The sequence below is a fragment of the Lipophrys pholis genome (assembly GCF_963383615.2).
Source record: "Lipophrys pholis genome assembly, chromosome: 7".
NCBI classification, from domain to species: Eukaryota; Metazoa; Chordata; class Actinopteri; order Blenniiformes; family Blenniidae; genus Lipophrys; species Lipophrys pholis.
In genome coordinates, this window is record NC_137638.1 from 12,017,429 (window position 1) to 12,037,459 (window position 20,031).

The 20,031-nt window shown below is 39.9% G+C and overlaps 2 protein-coding genes across 2 annotated transcripts in view; both read left to right on the top strand.

Moving 5' to 3' along the window:
• Positions 1–6,586, top strand: part of msh3 (mutS homolog 3 (E. coli)) — a 46,844-nt gene extending 40,258 nt beyond the window's left edge. The window contains exons 22-24 of the mRNA XM_080466469.1: positions 3,760–3,892; positions 4,037–4,205; positions 6,226–6,586. Coding sequence (XP_080322595.1) covers positions 3,760–3,892; positions 4,037–4,205; positions 6,226–6,307 — 384 coding nt within the window. The 3' untranslated portion in view covers positions 6,308–6,586. The remainder of the gene's footprint in view (positions 1–3,759; positions 3,893–4,036; positions 4,206–6,225) is intronic.
• Positions 6,587–7,383: 797 nt separating this feature from the next.
• rasgrf2b (Ras protein-specific guanine nucleotide-releasing factor 2b) overlaps positions 7,384–20,031 on the top strand; it is a 45,689-nt gene continuing 33,041 nt past the window's right edge. The window contains exon 1 of the mRNA XM_080468012.1: positions 7,384–7,996. Within this exon, the coding sequence (XP_080324138.1) occupies positions 7,721–7,996 (276 nt within the window). The 5' untranslated portion in view covers positions 7,384–7,720. The remainder of the gene's footprint in view (positions 7,997–20,031) is intronic.

Below are 20,031 nucleotides of genomic sequence, written 5' to 3' on the forward strand. Positions count from 1 at the left end.
CTCCATTTACATGATTGAGTTGTTAGAGTAAGCGGGAGAAAGACGTGCAGTTGTTTCAGTGAAGGGCTCTCAGCGGCTGTAAAAAAAGCTACGTTAAGAGGTAAAAGGCTTGTGCATAACTCTGACAGAGAGACAGCATAAGTGAGTGGAAGCGCCACTCACTTTTTGAGATGTTTTTATGTCTCAACATTAATGCCAGGGTTCAGTCATGCAGCCTTTGGTGGATCTCAGGTCTGACAGAGATTTAAGAATCGCAGGATGGAGGTGAGGCGCCTTTACTTTGCTGGATCTCTCCCGAGAGCATGAAAAGCAGGGTTTGATCCTACAGCTGAAGATAGAAAAATGAGAGTGAATAACTGCAGTAAACTGTTAAAGAAAATAAATGGAGGTAAACTGAGTGACAGAGGGGGGAAAGTGACGGCTTGGTTGTGTGTATATTTGTGTCTACAGCAGTAGTCACACTCACAAAACATGGATTGTATTTTGGCTGTGCTCACTGCAGGGTGCAGAGGCGGTTAAGTAACAACGAGCCAAGGCACAGTGGATGTCGATGCTCTGTTCTTTGTTTTTCAACTACAACTTTTATTGAGTTGTGGAAACACACACAGTGTTACATAATGCAACATTTGCTATTATAATGACCAATTGGTTATTTTTTTTCTCTCATATTTATGTTTTACCTTCTTGTATTTTTGTATTAAAACCATTACATGCTTAAAAAAACAAATCACCAGAAACTATTGTCTGAAAAATTGAATTAAATAAAATTTTTACTTAATTATGCTTTACTACGAGGACAGATCCAACCTTTCTTTTTTAGGGTAAAGCCAAATGTTTTGAAACAACTTCATGGTTTTTTGCTCAAAAATAAACTTTCTAATCAATTTCAGCAACACTTCAGCACTGAAACATCACTCATGAAGATTTTAAATGACATACTCCTTAATGATAATTATGCACGCAAATTGTTTTTGGTATTGCTGGTTCTCAGTGCTTCATTCAACACAGTTCATCACAACATCCTACTTGACAGATTAGAAAAATGCGACCCCATACGAACTTCCGAACCCTGTGCTAAATTTGTTCAAATGTTTAAAAAACCAGGACTTGCTTTCTCTCAATTAGTATTTAGGAATCTAAGTGAACAAAGGTCATGTGGGGTTCCTCAAGGTTCCATTCTTAGGCTGATTTTAATCATAGTTCTTAACTCTTTTGAATTTTATTATTTGTCTTATTGTCTAGTTAGTATTTCATTCAGATGTCTGTTTTAATTCTCATACCGTGAACAAGTTGCAATGAAGTTAGACAGTGTCTACGGCACACTGCTGATATAACAAGAGTTGTCTGCACGGTGGTAGATTATCTTATTAGCTGTCTGACTGCAGCTTGTTGTTGTCAGGCATTCACAAAATGTCCTTTTGAGGACGACTAACATTCATACTATACAGCGTCTTCCTGCAAATAACTCATGTAATTTCAGATGAACTTCAAGACTGAAGCAGTCAATAGACCTGGGGCAGTCAGATGTGATTTATCACGAGCAGTGAAAATGTCTTCATGGACTGGTCCATCATAATATCTAAGTTGCATCAGAATTTAGTTAAACATTGCAATTTAAAGTTTTCACCTTCCCGTGGGCTCACCACCTGCAGGAAGGTTCTTAATCGGTGCGATGTGATCTGGGTGACAGTGCTCAGACTGTCACCCCCGCGACCCTGAAACGGATAAGCGGAAGAAAATGGATGGATGGATGGATGGATGGATGGATTGCAATTTAAATATATTAAATTAACATTGTCATTGAATCAACATCTGCACTACATGATGCAAACGACTCAAATGAATGAATATATATATATGTATATATGTATATGATTCAATTGCATTTCAACACAATATTTATTTTTCAGGGCTTCTCTGAACTCTGGAGGGCTACATACATTACAACATGAGATCAATAATAAACTTTAAGATTAAGCAAAAGTAAAGTAAACTTGACATCAAACTGAATAAGTTCCTCCAATGACATGTTTCTACAAGATTAACCGTTCAATCAAAAATATTTGGCTGCACACCATAACAAACTTGGCCGCTTTCACAGTGAGCCTGAATATATCTAATAACTGGGTCACCAGGTTAAATTCACTTTCACAGACATTTTGCCTAAATCCACTTTAGTACTTTCCAGTCAGACGCTGGTGAAATGTCCCTATTGCTGAGGGCGCAGATGAAAACGTCACCTCCACTGCTGGGTACAGACAAGACTTGGACCACAGTCAGGTGATTATTGGCCACAGCAATAGAGACCCATCCACTGATAAGAGCAACATTAGGTGACGGAGCAGTGTGCACTTCAATAAGAGAAGTGATTTAAAAGTGATGCAAAGGTTATTATTCCCAGGTGAAAAGTTACTTTTTGTTTGCAGTAATTTGTACTGTCACTGATTTTAAAAGAAGCATTTTTTAATCTAACTTTCACAACAGAAAACAATATCCTGATGATTGAAAATAATAGCATGCCAACATAATAACCATTGCGTTAACAAGACGTAATCATGATACCATAGTCATTGTTAGTGTTCAACTTAAAGTGCATTATCGCATCAGTTTATTTCATTGTTTGGGTTAATACTGTTGTTGTTGTGTTTTAAAGTGTTCTTAATGTTATTTTATTCTCATGTCATAGCAGTAGCTGAGATGTAAAACTTTTCTGAACATTGACTTTAGGATTTTTTGGATTTTCTTGTCTGTGTTTTGCTCACACTGTAATCAGAAATCATCTCACAGGCGCCATGCAAAGCTGGTGAGTAGGTGGTAAGGTGGCAGTTTTATTGTCAGCAAAAACCAAACGTAGCAGGTGGAGATTCACTTCCACTGACATTACTGCATATCTTACTTTTCTCACGTCTGCCTGCCAGGGGACATCCTCCATGACTGGTGAGAGGACAGAGAGGACAAGCATCCCTTGAAAGGCTAATACAAAGCAACAGGCTCGGCGCTCACATTTCCCGCCTGCAGCTTTGCTGTTTCATGCTGCCCAGCAGAATCGATTCTGACTAACGTATAGATTGCAAATACAAGTGTTTATATAGGCAGGTTATGAGACAATCTGCCCCTGGATACCCATGTTTAAATCTTCTAACTAAGTAGCAGAGCCGATCTGCTCCTCCTCACCCACCGACAGTAGCTTGAGTGGAGCAGTGTTCGCGGGGCTGCTTGCTGGCTGGTCCTCCTCACCACCTCCCACGGTGGCCTCGTGTGCCTCCACAGTGTTTTCAGTTGCGTCTCTTCTCTGAAAGTTTGAAACGCGCTGAACAATGCCAGAAACTCAATGTAAAACACCTCGTCTTGACCTCACCTGTGACCTGTCTCCCACTCACAAACCTTATTGGTTATCGTCTTTCGGTCAGGCTTTACTTATTGTGGTTGGGATGAATATGTGTGTGGCCACTTTGAGAATATTTATTACACTGTGGTTTCAGAGTTTAGTGATTTAAAGTGTTCCAGTGACTCCTCATCAGCAGGGCTTTGACGGCTTTAATTGACATGAATGAACTATAAATGTATGCAGTAAGAAATGCAAAGTTATTGTGAGCAACTTCACCCAAAGTCCAAGACTTAGCCCGAACCCCCACCAAAAGCGTTGGTCTTTACGTCTGGGCTGAGTAAGTCAATTTACTGATCTACTTAAACCTGCTCATGCTGAACCATTGATTTTTCTAGAATGGTATTGCATTAGTCTTTCTTTCCCTTTCTTAGGTGAAAGCCCTGACCCTGTTTGTGACCCATTACCCTCCCCTTTGCGAGCTGGAGCGACTCTATCCTGAACATGTGTGTAATTACCACATGGCTTTCCTTCTCAGTGAGCCTGATGTCCCCACTGACACTGAAGGTGTGAATGCAGTGTTACACACACATATGAAAATTCATTCAATCATATTGGAGCAAATTAAAGAGTTTACTGTAGCCCCGCAGGGGAATTTTAATCCAGGCACTATGTGGATGTTTTAATGAATGTCTTTGTTTGTGATAACAGATGGTGAGGTTCAGCCAGAGTTCATCACCTTCCTCTATCAGCTAACCGAAGGAGCTGCAGGACGCAGCTACGGCCTCAACGTCGCCCGGCTGGCTGATATTCCAGATCCAATCTTGCACACTGCTGCCCGCAAAGCACGAGAGCTGGAGACCCTGATCAATGCCAGAAGGTAACGCATGCAGAATCGCCCTGATCATTCATTAATGGGGAGATTACACTTACTTCACCACTGCACTCATAGGAAGCATCATTCAGTCTGAGAATACATTTATATGACGTGAGGCTCTGAAATTGTTCAAGAATGTCTGTCTGGGATTAATAATGTGTTACTATTCTATTTTATTAAACTACAGAGGACACATTCCTACATGAACACATTCATTGATTTGTGATATTGGGGCTTAGGAACACCTGATGGTCCTCCTGTACAGTAAGTCAAACTGGTATTTGGAAATGTTGGTATTTTTGCAGATATCAAATTATGGCAAAATGGGGGCTTAAGTCAAAGAGTTATGTTGCATTCTGGGTAGAGTAGAAGTGTGTGTTATTTTTAGCTTAACCTGTATTAAGGACTAAAATTCAGTTAGAAATCCTGCTTTTCTGGTCACATTAATTTAAGATCTGTTTCACCCGTGTTTCGTACTAGGAGTGTTCCACCATATTGCACCTGTAGCCTATAAACCTCCCAATAAATATAGAAAAAAACCACAACGCTGTTTCTGTGTTTTGGGAACATGATCTGTCACGGCTGTAGCCCAAGAGCTGAAGACTCAGACCAATGTTACAGCTTTCACACTGTAATGAATGAATTTGTTTAACACACAAATAAACTTCAACTCACGCTTGGACAAACAGAACTGAACCAGACAATGTACCAGTGTTTGTGGAAAATCTGCAGCAATAATGTAGTTAAACTGAGGAGCTCATATTTCATCACCTGATAAAATCTTGAACATTTACATAATCTCTGATGATAAACCAAAGTTATAGACACTAAAAACTGTTCCTAGAAGAAGAAACGCAGGATAGGAAGGACACTGGGGGCAGCCATCGTTCTTTCCTTTTTCCAGTTTGTTATTTGGATGGGAGGATTTTGGCAGACCTTCATTACTGAGCGGATGTTTGTAATGTTGTTTTGCGTTGTAAATTGAAAAGGTAATTTTTTTTTAATGACAAAAGACTATATTAATAGAAGAAAAGGGAGGAGAAGGAGAATGGAGGGTCTTTTTTTGTGTGTTTCTTGTTTATTTGTGCACTCATATGCTTATTTGGGGGAAAAAACCAAAAACCGTTCCATCCTCAGATCTTGAATTAAACACAAGTATTCTTCCCATGAGGAGACGACACTACTGCCTTTTTTCTTACAATAAAATTATTTATATTGGAATTTTACAAATGCCACCATGAACTGAGTTTATCACCAAATGCTAAAAGAAAAGGTTTGGACTTGTTTATCTGTGTTCACAGTATCTGGTTTGTAGTGCCAGCATGAAAATGTCAGGATTTTTTTTTTTTATCTAAATGGTCTTTACGGTTTAGAGTTCTGCTTTTAAATTTAATATTTTAATGTTCTTACAATGCAAAATGATTCGAATTAATATGGGATTGTTGTAATTGTTGATAAAAATCCAATCAATGTTTTTTTAATAGCTTTTCTAATAATTTGTTTAGATTATTGCAATTGAAATATTATTCTTTAGTGCGTGCGCGTGCACACACACACGTGTAAAACGTTACAAATACAGATAATTGTTTTGTATTATCAAAACATGTTCCACTACTTTTGTAAGTCGTCCTCTGTCTCTATTAATTTGTAACCTCTCCTCACACAATAACAGACAGCCTACTGGGGGTTGAATGCTTAGCCTTTTCGAAAGTAATCCTCATCATATGAAGTATCTGTCAGCACTCTGTCAAACCCACAGAGCCATGCCTCCCCGTTGGTATAATCCTCCATATATGAAATATTTCTTCTGTGTTGGATAGAAGCCGCATGTTGTACAATAATCATACACAGAGGAGCCCGGCTGTTGGTCGGAGGTCAATTACAGGGATTTGACTTGAACTCGTTGGGCTCTTAACTGCATCACAGCACCGTGTGTCTGGCTTCAACACAGAACAAGATTTATACGTGCCAGTGTTTTCATGTATGTGTTATGTTTAAAATGTCACTGTCTTGATCTTTCTAGGAAGAATAAGAAACTTCTCTCAGACTTGTGGAGCATCTCCGATAGATCATCCCTTGAGGTGTGGCTGCAGTCAAACTGTTGACGTCACTGCAGCAGCAACACACACAAAGTCATAAATTGAGCTGCCAGTCGATGGGTCTTCTCAGAACAATTACCACACTCACAAACAAGTGTCACGGATCACCCAGTGTAGGTTGGTGTGTGCACATTTTGCAAGTGCGCATGAATTATGTGTGTGAAATGGGCTTGAACATTCTCAGGTTCTACTTATAACCATCATCTCTACTGTTATCTAATTGTATTACCTTTAATTATTGGCTTTTAATCATGTGCGGTGATTCCTAAATAAAAGAATGAAACCAATCACACTTGTTACTTCTTGACTTAAAGACCACAGCTCTGCTGTCACATCTTACTTTGAGACTCATTATGAACACAACAGGAACAGGATTCACAGAGCAACTGGAACTTTTCATATTTTTAAGATTCAAGTTTGTTCCAATAGTAGTTTCTAATTCTCGCTTAGTTATATCTGTTCAGAGATGCTGTCTTTATTGGTTTGCTATGAAGGTTAATCCGAGCTGACAGGTGATCCAAAACTATCCATTCTAAAGTGGATCTGAGCTTCCAATTAGTAAATGACTAAACAAAAGGAGACCAGACTGTGGTAGGAAACAGGAGTACCTGGTCTAACCTCCACTCAGCAAGGTTCCTACACCCAAAATTCTCCAGTACTCTTCTTGCTGTGAGGTGGGACAGATAACCGCTGTATTACTGTGCAGCCCTATCCCCAACTGTTTGTACATCTATCTTCTATATGGCTTCTATATTTATCTGATTCAGGATCAGGCGGCCCTGCAGCTCATCCAAGCTGACTATCAGCAAAGACACAGCTCACCAGTCTGTCAAAGGGCAATATATTAAAAGTAAAGGTTTTATTAATAAAAATGTATCATCCATTTTAATTTCATCACCCAGTCCCATTGATGAAGCGGAAAGAAATCACAACATTTGACTAGAAGGTGCGTGAGGCTGCATCTCTTTTGCTCCGCCTGTAGTTCCGCCAACTCTTAAGATCAGCGCGCAGAGAGAGCGAGCGAGAGAGAGAGAGAGAGAGCGAGAGAGAGAGAGTTAACCACTGTCAAAGCCGATTACAGCGCATTGGGTCTGTGATTCTATCACTGCCTGTCCACTTGAGGGTTCTCCCCTCTGTGCACGGTACGCCTCTCGCGTTCCCCTCTTTATTATTTAATTTTTTTTGTAGTTTAGAGAGGAAAAGCATTTTTTCTAGTGCATGTGGGACTTGGACACCTTCACTATGAGTTCCTGTGCAGATGCGCTTCCATCAGCGGGGCAACTTTTCCGTGCGCCTTGGCGCGGCTGAGCCGAGCGTCTCGGTGGGAAAGTTTACACGCAAGCCCCGTTGAACATGAGCTCAGGGTGAAAGCTCCTGCTGCCCCACTTTAGTCTCTCTTTTCAGCAACCGCACGACAAAATGCAGAAGAGCGTTCGTTACAACGAAGGGCACGCGTTATTTCTGTCGGCGGTCGCGCGTAAAGAGGGGACCAGGCGCGGCTTCCTGAGCAAGAAGACGACGGAGAATAGCCGATGGCACGAGAAGTTCTTCGCCCTTTACCAGAATATACTCTTCTACTTCGAGAACGAGCAGAGCGCGCGACCTGCTGGGATTTACCTGTTGGAAGGATGCACCTGCGAGCGCGCTCCGGCGCCCAAGATGTCCACCACTGGAAAGGAAGCGATGGAGAAACAGGTGAGACTCCGTAGGAGCGGGACAGCAGCTCCAATCACCAAACCTTCCTGTACATGAACAAGTTCCAGATCTGCCACAGCTCAACAAGATTTGTTCATATCCTGCTCACATAAATTAGTGCGAGCACTGAAAAACCTGCAGGAAATTCATGCAAACTGTCGTTTTTACTATTGATGTCACGGTTTCAGCAGGGAGACCTTATTATAATTTCCACATGGTAGAAACTCACAATACCTACAAATACTAATCATATTCTTTGTCCTTTAACTTCAGCTTTTCAAACTAAAATTGCAAGATCGTATTGGTTTCTGCCAATCAAAATGACGACATTACTCAAAGAAAATAGAAACATGAGGCACAGGCAGCATGATGGTGTTGGTGCAGCAGCTCAGCCACTCTGCTGTTTTCAGAGCCCAACAGTGTCAGAAGCTCCCAGTGCATCCTCCCAGAGCAGGCGACCATCCCCCAAGGATGTGCAAGGGAGAGCAGGCTGGTAGGCGAGAAAGCTTTCCCATAGTGAGTATTTGTCCAAGTTAAGTAGAAAAATCTGTCACTTCTTAGCAGTCCTCCTTCCCAACATTAAAAAAACCCCAATGTTTTACACCATTTAAAACAAAATCTGCTTCTATAGATCATGAACTGTATCAAGTATAGGCACAAAACATGACATGGTGAACCTAATAGGATGCCATAAAATCTGCATCATTACAAGGTTGTGTAAAAACACCTTTCATTCATTCATCCCTTTAACGATACCCAGAATGTGATAATATAACATTAAACCATATTGTGTTAGACAGGGAGAGCCAACAGCAGCAACAGGTTCTTGTATACAGGACAATGAATTGACTTCAATTTCACAACATATTTTCATTTTACAGCTGGAAACTTTTTTGACCACATAAGAAAATATCTATTATAACATCATTCATCTAATGAGATATCTTTGTCCAATTGCGAATTCTGTGACTGTAAATAAGAAAAATTAAAACACTGCACTTCTATGTGATATTTTTTGAAATGCTGCTGTGCGGCATTTTTGGTGCCCATGAAAAGCTTTGAGCGTCACTCTGTCATTAGCACTGCCGCAGTTTGTTGATGGTGTCAAGGCTGCACGATCGCTTATTGTGCAGAGGTTTCAGGTGAAACTGCACCCATGGTTCGAAACAGACGCATTCCTGTTGAAATCACCCAAACATGTCAGAGAGGTAACCCAAACCAGAAGCAGACAAACGTTAATTCAGGTTGACATTCATAAAGTGCAATGAAATGGCTTAGTTATATGATTGTGATTGATGCTTTCATAAGATTCTTGTTGAGTGCAAAACGGTCAGCATGTACCTATTTTCAGAGTCGCCATTAAACATAGTTGTGTGTTAGCCTGAACAATGCTCATAAGAGTTCCGTTTAGTGGGTGCAAGAATTTCGCTCTGCCGGAAACTATTTGTAATTTTCTATGACACTTAAAATATGTAAGTTAAAAGTGGTTATTTTGCTAAAATCGATGCAGATCACAACCATATATTGTGAGCACATGGGTGAAACGATTATTCATCTGTTCAACTACGAGACACGCCTCCCTTCAGAAAGCTCCCACTGTGCTAAATGAAGCAAGGTTGAGGTTGGTTTGGCCGCCGTTGAGGCGCAATTTTAGCAGAACATGTTTCTGTTTTGACACAGTGATCGGTTCTAGTGGAATTAGTTTCAAACCCCCGCAAATTTACCAAGTTTACCTGAACTTGCCTCAAACCATGACAGATAAGAAGCTCTCCATAGACCCGGTCTATGATTTTTTAAACGAAAATCTGTGGGTTGAAATAAGTCTTGTTTATGCAGCTTGGATTTGCGATTAACAGATCCACCGCTAAATCCTGCTGAGTTGAAAAAGGTTTGACTTTAAAGCCGTGAAATATTGTGTGCATCACTGTTGTGACTGCATCTGGAGTTTACCTCGGTTGCTCCAACATTTAGGTGGACCTTGTTGCTAGGAAACATTTGAATTAGCATTTACACAAGCATTTCATTGAGAAAATGTAAAACACACACACATGTCACAAATATGTAATAAATCATACATCAATCAATGATTGAATCTTTTATGTAGTGATAAAAGATGTCTTTAACCTTTAACTTTATTGTTCAGAGAAGAAATGGAATAATTTCTGTGTGCGATCGCACACATTTTCAGGTGGCCTCAGGGACTGCGTGCATGTGTGCACAGGCATCATGCCCATGAAAAAGCGAGGGGAGGGATACACTGCAGAGCATTGATTTTTTTTTTTACAGTTTGAAAAAGTATTAAGGACATGCCCTATTAATCATACGAGAGGTGAGGAGAGGTCAAAATACCACCGAATCATCAGTGTCCAATAAACAGCCAATGCCACACAGCCTTTTTCACTCATCCTCACTGTCAGCAGTGTTTTCATGCCTGTAATGGAGTTGTTACTACAGGTGAATAGTAGAGATAATTTTTATTTTTGTGGGGACTAAATTGCATGCTATTATGGCCATTGATGTTCCTCTTCTGATGTAACACAGTGTAGTAATTATAATGTCTTATGTGATCTTTTTTTTTCACACACTCACACTTGCTGTCTCACTCTCTCTTCTCTTCTGTCTCACTCTCATACTACAGCTGTGATGTTTAATTAGAGTTATTTTCAATTCGCCCTCAGCTGAAACCTCATGTTTTGATGTGTAACTGCTTAACTACACATCGCCGTGCACTGCACACAGGAGGACTAAAACAAATAACAATGACATTTCGTCTCCCCTATGAGACTCTGAGTTTATGTGTGTTAGTCGAACAAGTACTGATCAAGATGTGTGATGAAAGTTCAGGTTAATCTGGGGTTTTCAGGCATGCAGATGCTTGTATGTCTGGCTTTGGGCTGTCTCAGGCCAGAGATGAGCAAAGGTGGTGAAATCCTTTGTTGGAGCTTAAAAACGCTGCTCTTGCATTGTGCAGTGAGAGGGGTTTCAAGGATTGCAGTTGCCACTGTTGTGCAAACAGGGAAGGCATGAGATAATATTCTGACATTAGCGAGAGCACCTCACAGTGTGACTGCTGCTACAACTTATAACCGATGAAACAACAGTCAATGAGACATCGCGGCTTCAGTGTTTTTCAATTCCAATGGGGGTAAAACATTTCATATTATCTAGTTTCTCCTTTTTGTTAAATCTTGCCATGCTGATAAATGCTGATAGGATAATAGTTCAATACGTGGTCAGCTCAATTCAATGATTTTATGCTTATTCTTGGGCATTCATGTTTATTGTAGCTTTTATCACTCAGGATTCATTAAGAGGCTGCTGTCACATAAGTTTGTTTATCAGATTTGTAGTTTAGAAGGTAAACGACACTTCCTGTAACTACAATAGGAATAATTATAAAAAACATTGTGATGGAGATACAAGACTGAATGAGGAGAGATTAAGAGGTTGGAGCTTGATGGGTAAAATCATTTTGTCTTTTGCATGCAATTCAATTTTATTTCTATAGCGCCCAATACTACACCGTCATCTCAAGCCACTTGTACAGAGGAAAATGATTCCCCATGAGCAAGCATAAGTGACAGTAGAAAGGAAAAACTCCCTTTTAAACAGGAAGAAACCTGCAGATCCAGGCCCAGAGGTTTTTCACTTCAAAAGTAGCTTCATCATTATGACGGCCAAGTTTCCAGTATAAGAATGGGCATTGTGTGTAAGGCATTGCTGCTCTGAATGTGGACGCTGGGAGGGTGTTGTCACGTATTTATTTCAGTCATCACATTGGTAGTCCTGAATGTGCCATCTATTTGGCATTTTAGTATGACGGGAACAATTCAGAAAATGGTTTGACTAAATGTAAAAGATCCTTATATTAGGGTGAATATATTTTAATTCCCACAAAAGAGGACACTTGGAATGATACTTGGAGTTCACTCAACTATTTTTACTCTCAACAGAGAACTGCAGTCATTTTCAATTCATGATTCATAGTCCCTTGAAAGAGTGAAAACAGCTGATCACATTCTAGTCAACAGAACAGTCAAGTGACATGTAAGTACATTTTCTGGGGGAGTTTGCATATTTTCTTTTAAGGGTTTTGTGTTGAAAAATGCGAACCGGCCAGTCCATTACTATTGGTATGATGATCTTGAGGGTCGCGCACCCTGACTAGAACAAATGTCCATGAGAAAGTTTTGTTTGGTGCAGAATCACAGAGACAATCAAAATGAGAGAAGGCCCTTCATATTAACGTCTGTTGCTCTTTTTCATTGCTGTGCGTCTGCCAGTAACCTGCAGTATCACACCCCCACACTGAGCCACAATGTAGCCACGCAACTAACACACAGCCCCTGCCTCCCTCTCTTTCTCTGTGTCGTACTCTCCGTTAGACACAAACCCTTCAAATAATTTGGAGTGCATGCACACTCGTCTGAATGGTTTCCACAGTGACTGCGGATGTGCGTTGATGCTGAGAACATGCCTGCGTGTGGGGAAAAGCCAATAGACACGGCCAGTGTTGCTGTGTATAATTGTCAAACGATCCAGCAATCCCCCCGATCATCAAGCATCTGGTTGGTTATTGATCGTGGACAGGAGCACAGTTCATTAGGGGCTGTGCACATCAAACAGATGAGCATAATCCACTGTGTGGCCTGTTTCATGACCGTCCCCATGGGTCAACTGTTTGCTGAGCAAAAAGTTGGTGACAGAAACAACTCAATTAATACCTGGGCAATAATTCATAGAAATAATAGAAACAAAGGTTTTTCTTTCTTTCTTTTTTTTTTTTTTGGCTGATTCTCACAGAAACAGATCCAGTAACAATCAACTAGTAAACAGACGTACATTGTCGCATTTAAAAGGTTTTGAATTCATTAAGTGATCATTTCATGAGGTAGATTCACACTGTGGTTAGCACTATCCTCTTAAAATGAATGTTCCTGGTTCAAGACCGGGTCCCTGTGCACATGTGTTTTTTTTTTCCAGTTGCTCTGGTTTCCTCACACAGTCCAAAAACATTTATATGAGGTTAACTGGAATCTTCCTTCGCTCCGTCAGCTGGCATCGTTTCCTTTCACAGTGTAAAGCTCAGTTGGATGAAGCCTTACAGAAGCTACACGTATGAAGCAGACCATCTTGTTTCAAGAATTAGTGGGTTGAGCAAACGGTAAAAGAATACAAATCAGAATTAATTGAAGGAGAACTCAATAACATGTTGGATTGTGCTGGTTTTGTGAAATTTCATGTTTTCTAAAATGCCAATCATCCTGATCGTCTGGGCCTTTATATTGTCGAAAAGGGCTTAAATAACAAAATAAAGGACATTATAAATATTTTTCTAATATTTCTAATTATTAGCCTCAAATTCACTATTTGCCCTGTAGGTCTTGAGTATGCTTTAAATGGTTCAGTGCAATTGCTTTTTACTGAAGTTGAGTCTTGCACTTAATGATGATCTGTCTGATTTTGGCTGCAGTTCAGTATATGAACACAGTTGGGGTTCCTCATTAGACTCGATGCATGAAGAGGTGGGGCAACGCTTTACAACTGAAGTGTCAGCGCTGACTTCCTGATGTGTCTGTTCGTGTGCATATGTTCATGTAATTAGTTCTTATTAGAAAGCTCCAACAGCTCTAAACGCTCCTCTCTGAGCCTTGTGATTTCACCAGTGCTCACACTAATTGGAACCAATTATTCCTGTATTCCTGGAGTCTGATCTGCTTTTAAATTTCCTTTTGACTTTTCTTTTCTCAAGTGTTGGAGCCCGTATGGACCTTGTTCATTCCTCAATTTAAAGTTGGCATCCGTTTTAAAATCAGACTCCTTTGTTTATAAAACATGCCTTAATCAAAACATGATCAGGCAAAAAAAAAGAGAGGATTATACTTTTGTAAACATTTTGGTTTTCTTAAAATCCAAAACAGATTTAAAATTTTCGAATAATACTGTGCTCGACAGACTATTGTCCCCAAAGTGTCAAATATTGCAGAAATGCTTCAAAGTTAAAGAATGTTATGAGCTGCTTCTCAGCGGCTGGATGCAGTAACAGCAAATCGAATTCATGAACTGAATGCGGAGAAGCAAACAAACACATTTCTGACTACTGAGCCGAGAACGTGCTCATGGAAAAAAGTGGAACTTAAAGTATCCGAATGGCATCTGTCTCATCAACAAATTCAGTTCATTTTCATTGTCTCTCTCAGTTCAGCTTTTATCACTTATATTGTACCCAGCTAAAGTAAAGTGTAAGTAATTTTATATAGTCAGGTCAAGACCTCACAATAAAACTAAGAAAATTCCACATAAGCAGCGAGGGAGAGGAAAAGCCCTCTACAATCCAGTCAGGATTGTAGAGGGCTGTAGAGGTAGGTGGTCTTCTATGTTAACTGGTTGAGGCAAGAGGGTAGAAAAACAAGAGTGTAAGGCAAAACTAATGAATAAAAACCAAATGGGTGAGGTGTATATCTACAGATTAGATACACTCAGAAGGTGCAGAGAGAGAAGAAAACGTTCTCGCCAGAGACTCAATCATATACAATCCTTATATATATAATATAATATTCTGTAAGATTATTCCTCTCAATATAAAAATCAGTTCTCATCACTGTCATGAACACAGCAACCATATACTAACAAATTCTAGTTTGTTTGTTTTTCTTTCTGCAAAATAGTGAAATAGGAACATGTTGCATCATATTAGTCCGGCAGGGGTAAATGTGTTTCTAAAACATGTGTTTTATTTAAAATGCGAGAATGGGAGTATGTTAGGATAATACATAAAACAGACATCTCTTGGATTTAAGATTTTCCTTTTTGCACCAATATTTCTCTTGCATTTCTCCTCTGTAGCAGGGGTTGATCCTTCTGTGGGTCCCTCTGGGGATCTATAGGCTCTCAAGGGCTTCAAGCCTGTGTCCTCCTGTGTGGAGTTGTTGTCCCTCGCATCTATTATACATGTTCCTTCCATCACAAGCTATAGGCGCTGACGAGGAGTAAGGAAAAACAAAGAAAAAGAAAAAAGAAAACAGACGCATTTGTCAAATTATTACCTTCAGCATGAGGTAATACAGCTGTCAATTTACTTCATGTGTTTGTTCTTATGAGAACTGTTTGTTTTTACAAGATCGGTTTAGGCAATTCCCAAGAATACACTAGAGCAGCTTTATGGAGTATTTAGGCTCCTCTGCTGGTACACTGTGGGACTCATAGAAGAAACTCTCCAAATCAGTATCTGTTGCATAAAGGCAGCTGGATGTGTCCTCCAGGCGATGACATGACAGAGCAGCAATGAAACAACTAAAGACGGGAGCAAAAGCCTACTGGTAACAATTTAATTCCTGTACACAAAATATTTTGCGTACATGTTTTCAGCTTAGGTAATGTAATAGTACAGCACTGAATGTAAACAGTGGAGAAGAGGAGCTATCATTTTAATTTGTGTTTTATCTCACATAAGCAGCCATGTAATCCCTGATCCCGGTCTGATCAAAGTGCTCTGAGGCAGCTTCAGCAGTTATTATTACTCAGATACAGTGAGTCTGTGTGCATAAGAGTTCTATGACACGGCCATATACTGTATTATAAAAACTTCTGTGGAGGAAGTGATCAGCATTTAAGGTAATGAAAATAAAAAAATATATAAAAAAAACAGCAGGATGTGGGATGTTGATTCAGTGATTGTCGCATTAGCTGGTTCATCATTAGCTGAATTCAGTGGTTACATAAAGTGCTGATGCTGCTGTCGGATTAATGTTTTGTATCATTTCACAATGACAATGCTCGGAAATGCAAAGTGAAATTACAGATTTGGACTTACAGGGATAGAAATTTAGAGACGATATTATTTAAACTGATGAGACAAATAACCACGTAAACAAGAGCAGATTTAAATGTATTGTGTTGTGTGACATCCTATTTGTGTTCATCCTTTCCTGGAACATTCCTCCATCTATCTTCTATGTCGACAGAGAGAACATCACCCACACACATTTACACCTACGGGCATCTTAAAGTCCTAAATGAACCCATCAAGCATGTCATTGTATCATGGAAAAAAGACAGAGTACCTCTCGTGAGTCTGGGCAAGCACAGAGTGAACATGCAAACTCCACACTTATGGATTCCACTCTGGGTATCATTCACTCGAGACTCTCTGGAGACAGACGCACATTGATGGCACTTTTCTTTTTTGCCTCACAAGTATCGCTGTTGAGGTTAACATAAATAGACATTGTTGGCCCAGCTTTGAAATAAAATGAAAATGTTGCAAATATATTCTGAGGTTTTGGAGGAGCACACATGTCCTCTTTAGTAGCCCCAAACAGAAATAACATTTTGTGTTGTTGTGTGGGAATATTACCTTAGGTCAACCATGAGAGGTCCCACAAATATGTCCCAACAATCCCATTTATTTTTGCTTGAGCCTAGTTTTTCTTTTCTCTGACACAAACTAGATATATCAAGTTAACTAGTGGAGTGTCTCATTTGAGTAATTTTGCCAAGGTGGCTGTTAACTGTCACATTTTACTATTTTTATTTTACAATACTTTAAAATGATCCAACAGGTCCTAGAAGACCAGGAAGAATATAAATGTTAAAGCAATAAAACTTTATCAGTCTTATCTGTGACAGAAATGACCAAAGCAGCTACATACCCATCCTTTAAGGGAGTACTACTCTGTTTACTCCTACAAGTACAAAGGATGGCATCTGGTTGTGTGTGAAACATTAATCCATTGTTTAAGGTCTCATATGTACCACGTGATTGTGAAAAAAATACCAATAGGTTTTTTTTCTTGTTTGTTTGTTTTTTTTGTTAGTCCTTAAAGCATTTTGAGAAGCTACATCCAGAAACAAAAAAAGACATTATTGCCCCTGTGGGAGCACGATGAGCACTGAGAAATGAGAGGAGTATAAAGAGGAAAGAGGCCGATTGTGAGTCTGATCCAGAAGATTGGTGGGTGGAAAAAGTGAACCCACTCCCTCCTCTTCTCTCCAAAGTGTCTTCTCACAAATTGCTTTCATTGTCTCTGAAGCTGGGTGATTATGGCTGTACATGGAAATATGGAATGAACTGTGGACCTGTGAACATGGTTATTTTCGATATTATACTTCTTTAATCACTCTCACTGGGTCCAGTTTTGAAGTTTTCTAGTTTTCTTTTACATGTTGTCACTCTTTAAATGCCCTGGTGCTTCCTGTCCATGATCTTCTCAGGCCTGAATATTTTGCAACTACGAAGTCAATAATCTCTTGCTTTTATATTTGAAGCGTTGTGTTCTCTCATGAGCGTGATCAACAGGTGGTGTGACACAATCAATTTTAATGGACACTCACAATTACAATATGGGCTTCTTTTGTAATTTATTTTCTCCCTTTGTCCCTGATTTTTAAAGACAAGCACAGTGTACATCTTCCCACACACAAGCCAGAAATTCCCTCTATGGATTATATCGGTTTCCAGTATTGTCTCACGCACACGTGCCTCTGTTTTGTTTCTCTGAAGTGCTAATTATCACTCAGCGGGACTCAGGATCACTGAGCAGTCTTTGGTTCACCGCAGCAGCTCAAAGGTGGAGCCACATGGTCTATAGAGTTAAGACTAAACGATTTCCCCTTCTGGCATGTCATCAGCTCATATCAAGCTGAGGAGGAAGATGAGGAAAAAGATATCGTCTCAAATCTGAAACTCGTCTGATATCCACCACAAACACTTCTTGACTTTTATTAAATTCATTCATTAGCTTCCTCTTTTCTACCATATTTAGTTTTTACTTTTTCTTTTTTTTTTTGCAGCAATGTAATTTTGTATTGGCAGTAGTTTATATTCAGCTCATTGATGTTTCAACCACAATGGTTTAACTTTAAATTTTTTAGGGGGAACACAATTACCACAATCAAACAATATATATAGCAATGAGATCTAACAGGAACCACATAGTGGTCTTAGAATCCCACATTCCATTCAAGGTTTTGGACGGGTGGGCTTTTTGTGAGGAATTTGCACGTTCTCTCTGTGTGTGCATATCGTTGGGATACTCCATTTTCCAAAAATACATACTCGTACCTATGGGCAATTCTATAAGGTTCCCATAGGTGTGAATGTGTCCGTGGTCCATGTGTATTTTGCCAGTTCTACTTTATGTGTACCTAGCCTTCACCCGTTATTGACTTCAGAGCCCCATGATCCTGAGCTGGATAAAACAGTATAGACGATGAATATATGGATAGATGAAGACAAAAATAAGCAGTCTAATGATATTTATTTGGCATTGAATTTATGACCAAAAATGAATAAGCACTTCCACAATGGACCAGCAGAAATGAAACAATACTTAAATTATTCTATTTTCATGCTTATATTTGAAGAATCTTGTCAATGGCTTTGTTTGCTCATCATAGTTCATACAGGCCATGCTGGATTTGTCTTGCCTTTCATGCAGTGTTAGCTGGTATAGCTTGAAGGTCCCTGCAACCCTATTGAATTAAACTGGTATAGAAGATTAATGGGTTGATGGATGAATGCATCATAGCTTACCATTGCAAAAGCTTAGTATAAATCCTTCTATTCTTTTTTTTAATATCTCGCAAGTTTTGAGGGAATGTGCAATTGGCATGCTGACTGCAGGAATGTCCACCAGAGCTGTTGCCCATGAATTAAATGTTCATTTCTCTACCATAAGCCGTCTCCAAAGACGTTTCAGAGAATTTGGCAGTACATCCAAATGGTCGCTTCCCGTGGGCTCACCACCCACAGGAAAGTTTCTTAATCGGTGCAATGTGATCTGAGTGACAGTTCTCAGACTGCCACCCCCGCAACCAGGAAACGGATAAGCGGGAGAAAATGGATGGATGGATGGATCCAACCGGCCGACCACGTTCACCATGTTCACCTCCATGATCGCCTGAGTTTCTCTATTCAAATTCATTTGAAAATATATGAAATGCTCAAATAGTACAAATGTTAGAATAAAATAAAACATATGAAATTCATATTTAAAATAAGTGTATATGTATGTAATAAGTCCATAATAGGGTAAGCCTCCACTACTGTATGTTCAGGTCAGCCATAATGGTGGAGAGTTTGATATTTTCTCAGGTAGTAGCCTACACACTGAAAAGTACAACTACTGCCTTACAACACAATTTGGACTCAGTGCAAATACCAAAGCAGACTGCAGTGGTGCATCATTAGTGGCTATTTCAGTCTCTAATCATCAGTGGATCCCAACAGTGGTTCTGTCATCTCTGCTTTTAAATATTTATAACAGCCGAATATTTCTGGATCCCCCAGCTATCTTTTGCTTAATGAATGTATTACTATCAAGTCCGGCTTCAGCTTTGGGTGTTTAATGTTTAATAAAGACAGAAAAAAAGGTTTTATTGCAGAACCACATTAAAATAATCTTATTTGTGTGTGTGTGTGTGTGTGTGTGTGTGTGTGTGTGTGTGTGTGTGTGTGTGCAGTAGGCTTCAGTATGAGTGGCTGTGGATCAGTGGGTGCACCAGGTTGTCCCTCAATTGGAAGGCTGCAGGTTCGATTCCCTATGGTGGCCTTTAGCAAGACATTGAACCCCAAACTGCTCCCAATGGCTGGGCTGAGTGCCCTGCATGGCTGCATGGCAGCCGCCTCAATTGGTGTGTGAATGCAAATCACTTTGGGGGCTGCTCAAGTGGTGGAAAAGCACTATATAGTGAAATCCAGTTACCATTTTAAAATCCTCTCCCCTTCTCAGCGGTGGTACAACACACTCTTCTGTCATACTCTCACTCTGTATGAACATTACTGAGATCCGAAGTTTAACGTGAGTGGTAAATCGGTTGTTAGTGACACGAGATGGGAGAGAAGAGCAAGGAGTCGCTCTCTCCTTGTTGCCTTTCTCTTTTTATTTGTCTAAATGAAATTTCTTTCAGTACAGTAAACGCCCTGAGGGATGGAGGCTGCACTTGAGTCGATTTGAAGGTAGACTAGCTGGCAGTCCTGATTGGTGCTGGAGAGTTTAGAGGCTCCATGTTTACAACGCAGAGAGAGCTGGAGT